The following is a 13896-nucleotide window of genomic DNA, read 5'->3' as shown; positions in this document are numbered from 1 at the left end:
TATATAATCTCTTGTGTAACAGAATTTTTTGTCATCCACCAGTCATCCAGATTATTTTTGAAATTAAGAACCTCTTTTCCGAAAATAAAAAAATGAATTTAAAATTCTTGGAAGCCGGGCAGTGGTGGCGCATACCTTTAATCCTACCACTTGGGAGGCAGAGGCAGGTGGATTTCTGAGTTCGAGACCAGCCTGGTCTACAAAGTGAGTTCCAGGACAGCCAGTGCTACACAGAGAAACTCTGTCTTGAAAAAACAAAATAAATGAAATAAAATAAAATAAAATTCTTGAACTACAGACAGTAACATTTTTCTGGCCTGAAGTTATTGCTCAATAATAGATTGATTGCCCAGCCTGTGCAAGTCTCTGGGTTTGGTCTTCAGCAACACACACACACACACACACACACACACACACATGTGAGCATTCATATCTGCATGTGCTCACAATTTGATGCAAGGCATACTTTGTGACCCAAAGTAAGTCTTTTCACATGAGGTTCAATTATATATATGAACTATACATAGATCTATGTATCATTTCATTTTGTCTATGTGAAAATTCTGAATTTCTTCTCTGGGTGGCCTAAATTTCCTGTGGGTATTTGTCAAGGAATAATCATTATAATAGCATTTATTATCACTGCTACTTTTTCCTTCTCTGTTTTTTATTAAGCCCACCCTTCTACAACTAGCTGAAGAAATTGATCACATGAAAGACATTCTAGGGGCTGGTGAGATGGCTCAGTGGGTAAGAGCACCCGACTGCTCTTCCGAAGGTCCAGAGTTCAAGTCCCAGCAACCACATGGTGGCTCACAACCATCCGTTATGAGATCTGGCGCCCTCTTCTGGAGTGTCTGAAGACAGCTACAGTGTACTTACGTATAATAAATAAATAAATCTTAAAAAAAAAAAAAGAAAGACATTCTATTTATACAGTCTTTAAAGAATTAGTTTCACAATAATGGAATGTGAAAATTGGAAGGAACATGAGACAACAATCTGTGAGTTCTGTGTAAGAAAAAAAAAAGAAAAAAACTTCAAATGAAGCAGCGAAGTCCTTCACAGCGCCTCAACAGCAAGAGCATACAGCTAGGAAAGTCGGTTCGTTTGTTTCTGATATTACATATTCCTGAAGTGTGATATGTGATCACATGAAATGTTTGTCTGTGGGACGCCTGACTCGCCAGCAAGAAAGACACCACAATAGGATTCTTCTGCACATGTTTATTGGGCTGAGCATTGACTGTGTAAGCGAAAGACCCTGAGCCCTGGGCCTCTCACTCTTATATACTATCAGTTCCCATCCACTCACAGCAGGCCACATCACCTCACCAGGTATGCAGCTTCAGCTAATCAGGGCAGCAGAGGCATATCTCCACCAAAATGGCTTCGCCAGTAACCTGGTACACCTGCGTAGCTCTCACGATGTTTGTGGTTTATATGAGGAAGTCAGGTGCAAGTCATACGACTTAGCTGCAGTCCCTGGCGCCTTCTTGGGACTGCTGCCACATCTGCTCCTCACATTTGTCTCTTGTCAAAGTGTTATTTTACACATGTGTATGGATCTGTAGAGAGCACAGATAGGAAAGAGTCTGACTTGCTGAGTTCTTTTAATAACTTTCTATTAAACTTTTCTTTTAAAGGTATTGCTTTTGCTCTTAGTTGCTAGAAATTCTTGTCACTGTTGTTGCTGCTGTTGTTTTTGGTGTTGCTGTTGGTGGTGGTGGTGGTAGTGATGGTGGTGGTGGTGGTGGTAGTTGTAGTGTCTGTGGTATATGCAGGTGTGTATGTAAGAGCATGATAGTAGATGGCTTCTATCACTCTCCACCTTAGTTTTTGAAATAGCATCTTTTAGAGAATATGAAGCTACCCATTTTTGCCAAATTGACTGGTAGGCATGTCCTGGGAGCCACCTGTCTCAGCTTCCTGACCCTAATGTTACCTGTACATGCAGCCATGTATATGCAACCATGTCCTGCTTTCACATACATGCCAGGAATTTGAACTAAGTTCTCTTGCTTTCACAAGAGTCCTTACACTGAGCCATTTCTCCAGATCTCACCACTAAATTTTTAACAGAATAAATTATGAGAGAATGATATCAGGATTAATTAAAGTCAATCTTGGGAATGATTTGTCTTGGAGGGTAACAGAAAAAGAAATATGGTCAGGCAAAGTATAAAAGAGTTCACTAGGGATTGCTTGCTACTGCTCCCCAGAAGTGACTATCATTGCAGGGAGGATTCTGATTTCAGAAATAATACATAATCTCACTCTAATCATAATCTTTATAGTTCCTCTTTCCCAAAGGGGAGTTTAGATTGTTGGTTGTAGTGGTTATTCAATGATGGCAGTCCCAAGCCTTCCCCTTGTAATTTAGGAACCTGCAGGAAGATGCCTTCTTGAGTACATATTTCAGGGGCAGCACATTTAAAGAAGGAAGGCTGAAAGAAATGCCCAAATGGGAAGGCAGCACAGCATCCAGGCAAAATCTGGTTGCAGAAGAAATCTGTTCTCATGATGACTGAGCTTCCTCAGCCTGCCTGTAGGTGGGTGTGTTTAACAGAACGAAGCCATGGGAACCAGCCTGTCAGCCAGCCTTTCAAGCTAATTAGCTCAGCATACAACAAAGATAAGTGAGCCTGAGAGGAGGGCCCTGAGGGTCTTTAGATTCTGGGAAATGTCTGATTGGCAGATGTTAAAAGGGATTCTTTAGTAATCCACTGCATCAATGAGCTGCACAAATTCAGTCCAGAGCTGCAAGAATTCAGGCATGAGGAGACTGTGCAGGAGGCTTGCACAGGCAGACCCGAGATGGACAGAACCTTGGAATCTCTGAGGCACATCATTGCCCAAGCCTTGCCTCACAGAGACCCGGCTTTGGTCTTCAAAGACTGTAAGTACTGAAGGAAAAAAAGCCCTTTTATTTTTTTCCTGACTTTTTAGAAAATAGTCCTAAGTGTCTAGTCACATCTTATTTAACTACAATTTCTGCTAGATCTTTGTAGTCATGTTCTGTGGGCTAAGCGATATTTAAATTGTTCCCGACTTCAGCCAGGAGAAGGCTTTCCTTTTACCTACGCCCACAAGACTCTGGGCTGTTTTGCCAAGACAGTACTGTGTAGATGACTCTTTTTCTAAAGTCTAAAACCTGCCAAGTCTTAATGAACTTTTCCAGATGCTTTTTTAAATAAAACAAAGCTGACTGGAACTCAGTGAAAACTAAAAATAACTTGGAAATGATAATTTAAAAATGCACTGCTCGTTGTTCATCTATTTAATCTTTCACAACATAACTAGTCACATTAAATCGGGTATTGTTTTATCTAAAAGTATTGTAGCAAACAAAATTTAATTTTAACCACTGAGCTCCTAAATTTTAATAGCAAATTATAATGCCAATAAAATGTGATGCCTTCTAACTTCAGCCTCATTCCCGACATCCCCATCCCCACCCCCACCCCCACATGGCATGGCAAAGTTATTTTTAAATCTTTTTCTAAAATGATTATGAAAAATAATTCAGCCAATCTTTACAATTCCAGCAATACTATTAAACCATTTGTCATATAAGTTCGCTTCTGGAACCAATTTGATTTCTCGCTGCTGCAAAACAGACTATCTTCATAGTGTATCTTATCTACAGTGGGTGTCAGATTACAAAGGGCTTCTGAAATAGAATTGCTCTTTGGATCTGCCCAAAAGGTGAAAATGCATATGGAATGTTTTTAGCCTGCAATACGTTACAGCTTTCTTTCTTGTGACTTTAGTGATGTGTGTCTCCATCAAAGTATCAGTGGCTTGGATTTTGCTTTCTGATTAGTGAATAATGCCCCTTTCCAGATGTCCCTGCAGCTTATATTTCTCATATGTGTGATGAAAAAAAGCAGAAAGAGAGAGAGAGAAAGAAATGTCTGGCCTCTTTATTCTATAAAATTTCCCTCTTAGAAATTAAATTGTAACCAATCTGTCCTCTAAGGCATAAAATGAAAGCTACTTTCTTTCTCAATTTAAAAAAAAATTATATTGCCTTCAAGCATTTGTCAATAGCTCTGTTAGAAATAATAAAAGTCACTCCATCCTCAAGCTTAGCCTGGCGTCTATTCTGGCTCGGTACGTTTCTCTCAGTGAAAGAGAAGGCGAGAATGTCTTTCTCCTTCAAGGCATTCAAATCTTAGTGAAGGGTAAAAGGCTTTGGCGTTGTCCAAAGCTTTGGATAAATCCTAAGAACTTACACCTAGAATTTGGAGAGCAGAAGAAATAAAAGGAAATGGAAAGAAAAGTTCAAATATGACGTTGTATGGTCCCGTTCTTAAGCTGAACTAATTTCTTCCAATTGCATACAGTTTAGAAGTGAAGCTATGAGTTCTTAAAGGGACAATGTCTGTCACCAAAATTTTTGCAAGAATGCTATTTATTTTTTTGTTGTTGTTTTCTTTTGAGACCCTTGTAAGCCACACAGAATTTTTTTTTTCCCATATGGAAAAACTGTGTCACATTTCATATATTTCGTTCATTAACAACAAAAATCCCAACATTAGTATGTGTCATTGTGGACTTACTCTGGAATGAACCACTTGCTCTGCAGCTGCTCTGTCCAGTGAGTGTGAATATGAGAATGTGAGATCCTTTCCAGCTTTTCTAACCTGGAAATAAAATGACTGAATGATATAAGCTAAAGGGCAAATGTCTCTACCAATCTTAGAAATGGGTTTGCTCTCTGAGTCAGGACATCAGATGTCTGCTTGAGGATCAAGCCATACATTGGCAACTGTGGGTGCTACACATGTCAGCCTGGCTCATGAACTTTGTTACTTTGGCACGAATTTAAATTGCTGCTACCGCCCTCCTGCTGGAAACCTAAAAAGCTGCCACCAGCCTTAATGGCAGTTCTTAAAAGTCTTCTTTCTGTCCTCTTAGCTCATTCAAGGCTCCTCCCCCTACCGCCACCCACCTAGTCTCTGCCAGGAGGAACACATAAAAAGAATTGCTTCCTTGCTTTCCTGGAAGATGAAAAGGGACGTAGAGAAATTATAAAACACAACTTAAGTGAACAAAGGAGTATTAAAAAAAAAAAAAAAACTGCCGCCTGTTTCTAAACTTCTCTTCTGTGAATGCAAAGTGGTGTTTCCTTTGCTCTTTAGACACACAGTACAGAGAGCAAAAATTGGCCTCCTGAGTCATTCCTCACCCTCGGTTGGCTTTTGATTTGCTTACAAACAAGCAACAGTGGGTAAATTTTTTCTTCAAGTTGATTAGGAAAAGCACTCTAAGAGTTTTCTGGTCTGAGGCAGAACCATGTGGGAACAGTTACATTCGCTTAAGGAAATAATGTTGAATTCATGGCTCAGCCTTCAGATGGCATTTTACAGTATGTCCAGTCTGTTATAGTTTAGATAAGTTGTTCATCTACAATAACTGTGTTTTTAAAGGTGGTATTTTCTTTTTTTTTTAAAAGGAAAGAAATCCCACAGCATTTTTCTTTACTTCCTAGTGGACATTCAAATGAAAGAAGTTTGGGATAAGGTGGGCTCCCAGTATGAACTTTGCTTCTGAAGGCTGGCATGAAGCTGATCTCCACAACAGGAGCATCTCTGCCACAGGCAGCACTGGATAGCTCCATGGGGCCAGGCAGAGTGTGTGTGCAGAGAGATTATGGCATATGTCCATGCTGCCTTCCACTCTGAGCTCTCTACCATTCAGTTTCTTTCTGTGGGCCATGAGTCACAAGCAAGGGTGAGCTGTCTTAAGAGCAGCCCCTGTCCTCTTTTGTGGAGCATGCACTTGCTATTTGTTTGCTACTGTTTGACCATGCCAAGGGGTTTTCTCAAAAGAAACTATTGCATGATTTCAAGATGGCTATAGAGCAGATCATAACCCAGGAATTTTTCCCATTACCAAAGGATAAGATAGTTACCTATCTAATCTGTAGAGTGTTTCTTCATTCATTTTATAGAAACTAGGATGATAAATTCTTATTGTATGACAGATTCTATGCCAGAAACATTTATTCTTCATAGTAAGCCAGTAAATATAGATAGTTCTGTATGTACGGTTGCTATAAGTGAAGGAATAGAAGCAAAGTGACCAAGTCCCACCATAGTCGGGGTTGAAGGCTAGACACAAATGCTGTCTTCCAACCCTTTCCTTTAGTCAGTCACTACATGACACTGCTTCTTAGAGCTGCCAGTTACCATATTATCAGGGCTGTAAGAGAAAGCAGAGAAGGGAGAGAAATGAGCTTTTCTGAGAGGTGGAAGAGCCTAATAAGTAGTTGTCACTGAACAGAGGATGACAGAAGTGTAGAGTTGGGGGCATTTTTAGAGGAGGAGAAACCACTTGGCCAAAGGCTAAGGAGCACAGGCTGAATGGGAGAAGCAGGTTGCATCTTGCTGACACACAGGTACTGGATTTAGGTATGACCCTAAACTATGCAGGAGTTTATGGCTTTCTGTGTCCTGGGACAAAGCCTAGATGCCATCTGCTGGAGGTATGTGTACTGATACCAATACTAGGAAGAACTGTAGCTTTTATCAGTAGGAAACCAACTGGTCAAACCAGGAAAGGTGTAAGGTTAGTGAATGATAAATATGTCTCTGGGAAGAAGTTACTTGCACGAACTGAAAACCAAATCAAAACAGCTTTATCCAAGAGATAGTTTAGAAGTTATCTCGATTGTCATTTCAGCGTCAGGAGTTAGTGGGTGAAGGGTTAGCTTTATAAAGTTACCTGTTAGATTTCACTGGTATTTTTCTCCCACACTATGATGAAAAAGCAAGATGGAGTCTTTGCTAAATGTTGCTCAGTTAGATGCAAATTTCTCACATATTTGAGGTGCATTAACCTTTTTTATTTGAAAAACATTTCTCTGCATGGAAGGTTTTATGTATATCAGATAGGTGAATACTTAACTTCAAAGAGCACATTTCTACCCTTTAGAAAACTCAGACCAGACTACAAGGCTATTAAAAACATCTTAGCAATCATGAATCTGGCAGTGTATAGCCTGGGAGAACAAAAATTCTCTCCAGGAAAGTATTTTTTTTTCTGCCCCATTCTCTTTAGTGTAGTTACTTGAAATCTATAAATTTGATGATACATTTATAGTTTTCACATTTCACAGAGGGGGTGGATGTAAGAAATGTAAAAATCCCTGTACACGCTGCTACAGTGTATTCCACCATATAAACTGCCCTTGAAGGAACTCCATTTTAGTTCAGAACAACGATTCCATCTTAATTGCAATAGAGTAAATGTTGATACTTTTAGTATTAAACTAGAAACGCATGTTTTATGGAAGCCTGTTCAAATGCCAATTTTATTTTCTTTATAACAGGACACAGTGACTTTTATTTGCATTTAGACTGATAAAATGCAAACTTCAGCTCAGCTATTGGCGGTATAAAGGATGTTCTCTTTATCTTTTATCAGCAAATGCTCATTTGACAGTTTAAATATTGAAAGACAGCCTAAGGAGAAAATATTTCAAAGTCTTTTAAAGAGGGGAATAACTTAGGTAACTCAGTCACTTAAAGGCCATATCTGTCCCAATACCTTTTTCCTCACATATAAATACATTTAAAAGGTCAAAATAAAATATGATAGACTCTTATCCCATGAAGCCTTTTCATAGGCTGCTGCCCCATCTCACCAGAGGGTTTTTTTTTTTTTTTAATTTTATTTTATCCAACAGTTGAGTTTTGTTAGCTTGAACTCAATTTTAACAACTTCTGAAACTCATGTGCTAAGTTACAGCCTGTAATAGGATACAGCTGCCCAAGGGTGAGGTTCTAAGTTATGATCTTTCTGTTTAAATGATATGGTTTTACTGATTACGTGCTACAGATTGATTTAAGAAATGCTAGACAACTTTAGAAGCCTTTCATAATGGAATTTTTATTTAATATATTTCATATTCAAGTTTTAACCCCAAAGGCTTTTATTTCTTTTCCTCCATGTTCAAATGCCCATGTCAGTTTAGTCTGAAGAGGTATTTAAAACAATTCCATTTTAAAAGAAAAAGAATCCAATTGAAAGTTAAGAGAAGACAGTGTCTCCATCCTGCAGCTCTCCCCATTGTCTCTCGGAGTCAATGGAATGTTATGGTTTTAATTGTTGGCTGGCTTATTTTTGTCCTCTAATGCGGTGATAATCAGTTGATCCCTACTTCTATCTCATCCTGTTGAGCAGCTGTGAGAACCCATCACCAACCCACCACTCTGTTGGTATTTGTGGCCTATACTTGTCCATCTGCATTTCTTCACCATGCTTCTCAACTACCTGTTATAATTTCCCCAGCGTGGTTTTGTCCATATCTTAGCTGCAAGTCTCAGGGCAGAGACAGACCTTGTATTTTTGTCACATGGCAGAAGTGTTCTGCAGTTCCAGGTACTTGGAAGGTATATGGCAGACATGTTTAAACTACTAATTGGCTAATTTTTCTCCCCTGTGGAAGGGGAAGAGTTTTCCCACCACCAAGTATTCTCCTTAATGATGAAATAAACTTCTCAGCTCTATTCTAAGCCTTCCTCAGTTGGCACAATTGTCAGAGAATAACTACATTTAGGAATAAGTTAACATAAAAATAGGCGTGGGGTAGGGGAAACATGAAAGAAGCAACCTTATAGACAAAAAGCCACTTCAGGCAATTCAGCCAGGAAGCTGCCTCAGGCTAGCCTCCAAAAACACTCCACAGTATCAGAATTCATCATCCCTACAATCATCCTGAGTCTGACTCCAGCTAAGGGTCACTAGAACATTCTTCTATGGCCCAATTCTACCTGTGTCTTACACACTGGCCTTGTAGCAGATACTAAAAAACATTCTTTAAATCATTATTTCCAGGGAAATACATTATATACCTAAGACCGTATTTTTTACAGATTTGACCATTTTTATAAAACTAAATTGTGTGAAGAAATATCTTCAGCTAGTTACTTCACGATAGCACTCCCACCAGGGGTCCTATATACAGTGCAATGTCAGTGCCCAGTAGAGCATGGGGGAAGATAAATACCCCTGGTTGGTAAATAGGTCACATCTACACAGCTTTTAAAATGGGATGACTGACATCATCTGGCCCATGCTACAATGTAAAACACACATGTGAACTCTACCATGCAGCAGCTGCTGCTGCTGTTTAAGTGTGATACATACAATTTAATTGGCCTTTGCAGTTTCCTTTTGTTCCTCCATACTTTTCTCTTCTCTCTGTGTCCGTGCAGTTATATATGAAACATAAATGTTATTTAACTTTTCTCATAAAAGAATTTACACTTCTGCCTTTTTAAATTCTAAAGGTGAAAAGTAATGCCTGCCCCCAGTGGGGGGGGGGGGAAGAAAGATATTACTTTTAATTATTTTGTAGACTCTCCAGAAAGGTTAACTATGTAAAACAACTGAAGGGATTTCCATTCCTTCAGAGAAATGTTTGGGGTAAGGGATGGAAGTGGAAAAAAAAAAAAAAAAAAAGGAAAGAAAAAGCAAACAAAAGCCAACCAGCCTTCCAGCTGCTGAAGGAGCTGGGGCACAACCCTTGAAGAGTGCCCCTGCCGGGAACAGAGAGGACTCCAGCTGCCTGCCCACTGGGCCAGAGCGCTGCCTTAAAAGAACTTTTGCATAAAAGGAATAGAGGCCAAGACTCCCCTTTTGCTGCAGGACACAGGGGCAGTGTCCACAAGAGTTCGGTGTCCTGGCCAAAGCCAAAGCTAGGGATCATTGAAAAAGCCTGGGCAGCTGGCATGGCTGATCAGTTTCTGGGATCCAGCCAGGCTCAGCACAAGATCCAGAGGGGCCCCATTTTTCAACCTATTGTGCATGCATTATAATTAATATATCATGAGTTTGCCTTTTACGTTATTTAAGAGTTCTTTTCCTGTTTTTCCTTAATAAAATTAGAAAAATCACACTAATGAGAACAAGTTGATGGGCTACTAAAGACTATTTAACGTTATATAAAATGTCACCTCTTAACGGGTTTTTAATTAAAGGTGATATTAAAATATCAAAAACATAAATCCATCTGTTTAAAAGCAGAGAATCAATTTGAAAATACGTTATCTTGAAAGCTGCTTAATGATTTGTAAATGGCAGCCTTTCCAACGTGTCTTAGTTGTTTTTGGCAAGCGATATTTTACTCTGCCAGAAATTTTTATGATATAAGATGAAAGAAATTGGTTCTTTTTCATAGTAGATTTATAACAGACTGTTACAATCTTTTGTATATATGTGTGTGAACAAATGGCCTCTTCTAGAACTTGCATCTTAAGTCATTGAACTGGGCCATTGTTGTGATTATAAAAAGATAAAGGGGTATAAGAATATGTTTTATGGGAGTGTGGTGAGGTGTGGGGGAGCGGGTGTCTCAGTGGGCCCATGCCAAGGCATCCCTTTCCCCAGAGGTATAGTATAGAATAGAGTTTATTCAGGGCCTGGGGAAGGAAGTTAAGAGGACAGTAGAGGCAGAGAAAGGCAGAAAAAGAGAGAGAGGGAATGAAGAAAAGAGGAGAGGAGAGGAGAGGAGAGGAGAGGAGAGGAGAGGAGAGGAGAGGAGAGGAGAGGAGAGGAGAGGAGAGGAGAGGAGAGGAGAGGAGAGGAGAGGGGGAGGGGGAGGGGGAGGGGGAGGGGGAGGGGGAGGGGGAGGGAGGAGGGGGAGGGGGGAGGGGAGGAAAGGGGAGGGGAGGGGAGGTAGAGGCTGGCCATGACCATGTGGAGAGAGGGGGAAGTGAGGGGGGAAGGGAAAAGCCCAAGAGGGCCTGAGAGAAGCAAGAGGGAATCAAGAGTAAGAGAGAGAGGAGGGGGCAAGCAACACCTTTTATAGTGGGCCAAGGCCTACCTGGCTATTGCCAGGTAACTGTGAGGGTGGAGTCCAGACAGAATACCAACAGTCATGAAATATCTTGTTTCTACTTTCTTGAGGCACATGAAGTCACTAAGTATTAATTTAAAATAAAAGTTTTTATTTCTCTTACTCCTGCTTCTCTCCCGTGCCTCTTGCCCCCCTTGCTCCCTCCTCTCCCAACTCCCCTCCCCCCCCCCCCAGGTGGTCATGGCTGGCCTCTACTTCTCTATTCTCTCCTTCTCTCTGCCTCTCTCTGCCTCTGCTACGCTCTTAACTCGCCTTCCCATGCCCTGAATAAACTCTATTCTATACTAAAAAAAAAAAAGTTTTAATTTTTTATGAAAAATGATTTAAGAAATCCTCTGTAGTTTTTGCTAAGAGCAGATCCATTGCCTTAAGTATCAGAAAATGAAAACGTAGGATACTAATATCTCGAGATATTGAGGCATGAAATCTTTCATTTACTTACTTTCTGGCTATTCTAAATTTTTTACTTAACCAATGAATGTTCATAAAAGAGCTTGCTCTCTTCAGCCTCTGAATTCCTCATGTATTTGGGCAATAATCTACACAATGTATTAATGAGAGAAGTCTCAGACATGCAGACTATTTTTAGAGTATTTAATGATAAGGTTTCCAAAACTCTATGAGCAATTAGCTTCAAAGATGCAATATGCAAACATATAATTATGTCTGCCTTCAACATCTCTGATCGAAATAGCTAAGGCACCAGTATTAGCATTAGCATGTGTGGAGCCCGACTCCTGAGTATTTTCCTCTCTCTCTCTCTCTCTCTCTCTCTCTCTCTCCCTCCCTCCCTCCCTCCCTCCCTTCCTCCCTCCCTCACTGCCCCCCTCATCTGTCTCTTTCTTTCTTTCTTTCTTTCTTTCTTTCTTTCTTTCTTTCTTTCTTTCTTTCTTTCTTTTGTTGTTGTTGCTGCTGCTGCTGCTGCTGCTGCTGCTGTTTTGCTTTTCATGGCAGGGTTTCTCTGTGCAACTTTGGCTGTCCTGGAATTCACACTGTAGACCAGGCTGGCCTTGAATCCACACAGATCCATCTGCCTCGGCCTCCCAAGTGCTAGGATTAAAGGCGTGTGCTACCACTACCAGGCTGCATTTTCTTTTTTAAAGACACATTCCTTTCCTCAGATAAGGAATTTCATCATCAGTTAGGTATCCTACTATGGTACAAACAAGATTCAAACCAAGGCTTGTCTGATTCTGGAGCTCAGGCTTCTAACCATTCAGCAACTGTCCGTCTCTCAATGATAAGTGGAGAGACAAAATATAGTAAACATTTTAATATATATCAATTAGTGCTTATCTTTCAATGCAAATATAAAACACACTTTATAATCCACAGAGCACATAAAATCTCACACTTTTTAATTTTTTTCCTCTCTCTCTCTGTAAACATGCATGCATATGTCTGTGTATCTGCATGCATCTGTAGCCTTGTTTTATCACCATGGTGATCTGGCTTTGTAGCATGAATTTGACAGTACCTCTCATTTCCTACTTTATGGAATATTCTGATGATCATTGATGTAATGAGAGGCGTATAATTTCTTTTTCTCCTCCTCCTCCTCTTCCTTCTTCTTGCTCCTCCTCTTCCTCCTCCTATTATATCTTGTATTTTGTGGTACTATATGTATCAGACAAGGGCTGTGTATACACTATAAACACATGATATATATATATTAATATATATATGTGTGTGTGTATATAGTTTATAGTATGTATATATATACACACATATATAAATTATAATTAATAATATATATATACATATATATGTATATATAAATGTTTTGGTGATATGTATTTACATATCACCAAAACATTCCCAGACCATCCATCATGGTATTTGAGACAGGATGTGGCTTGAACTTGCTATGTAGCCAATTCTAGTCTCAAACTCATAATCTTCCTGCTTTTGCCTCTGTGATTACAGGAGTCTGACACTGTCTTAGTCACCATTCTATTGCTAAAGAGACACCATGATCACAGCAAGTCTTGTAAAAGAAAGCATTTAATTGGGGCTTGCTTACAATTTCAGAGGTTCAATTCATTATCATAATGGCAGGGAGCGTGGTGACATGCAGGCAGACATGGTTGGGGAAGTAACTGAGTGTTCTATATCTGGATCCACTGGCAGCGGGGAGAAAAAGTCATTGGACCCTTCTTGAGCTTTTGAAACCTCGAAACCCAACCCCAGTGATACACTTTCTCTAAAAGCATGTAGCAATGGAGAATGGAGAACTGGGGGTAGCCACTAGAAAGTCTCAGATGCCAGAAAAGCAAGAGGCTGCCAGGGCCCAACTGGGATGACATTAGCTGAAATAAAACCCAACAAAGGGGAGAGAGAACCTGTAGAGAGATAATATCCAGAGGTTAGGCACGGCCCACAGTTGAGAATGGGGCCACCCACCCATCTCAAAAATATTAACCCAGAATTGATCCTGTGTAAAGGAAATACAGGGACAAAAAGTGGAACAGAGACCCAAGGAAAGGCCATCCAGAGACTGCCCACCTGGGGATCCATTCCATATGCAGCCACCAAACCCAGACACTATTGTTGATGTCAAGAAGTGCTTGCTGACAGGGACCTGAAGTAGCTGTCTCTTGAGAGGCTCTACCAGAGCCTTTCCAATACAGATGTGGATGCTTGCAGCCAGGGGAAGGACTCAAGGAACTGAAGGGGTTTGTAACCCCATAGGAAGAACAACAATGTTCAACCAACCAGACACCCCGAACTCCCAGGGTCTAGGCCACCACCTAAAGAATACACATGGAGGGACCCATGGCTCCAGCTGCATATGTAGCAGAGGATGGCCTAATCTGGCACCAGTAGGAGGGAACGCCCTTGGTCCTGTGAAGGCTCGAAGCCCCAGTATAGGGGAATGCTAGGGCAGTTAGGCAGTAGTGACGGTGCATGAGTTGGGGGACAACCTCATAGACGCAGGGGGAAAGGGGATGGGATAAGGGTTTTGGGAGGGGAAACCGGGAAGGAGGATAACATTTGAAATGTAAATAAAATAACCAACACGATTT

The 13896-nt window shown here is 40.5% G+C and overlaps 1 protein-coding gene across 1 annotated transcript in view; it reads left to right on the top strand.

Annotated features, from left to right (window-relative positions):
- Nucleotides 1-2634: 2634 nt before the first annotated feature.
- The window catches only part of Lix1 (limb and CNS expressed 1), a 63406-nt gene continuing 52144 nt past the window's right edge, over nucleotides 2635-13896 (top strand). Inside the window, exon 1 of the mRNA XM_021149806.2 lies at nucleotides 2635-2899. Within this exon, the coding sequence (XP_021005465.1) occupies nucleotides 2818-2899 (82 nt within the window). The 5' untranslated portion in view covers nucleotides 2635-2817. The remainder of the gene's footprint in view (nucleotides 2900-13896) is intronic.

This window comes from Mus caroli, unplaced genomic scaffold (assembly GCF_978045245.1).
Source record: "Mus caroli unplaced genomic scaffold, Mus_caroli_1 scaffold_18, whole genome shotgun sequence".
In the NCBI taxonomy this organism is placed as follows: Eukaryota; Metazoa; Chordata; class Mammalia; order Rodentia; family Muridae; genus Mus; species Mus caroli.
The sequence above is the reverse complement of the archived record's forward strand: the minus strand, read 5'-3'. Positions and strand labels throughout refer to the sequence as shown.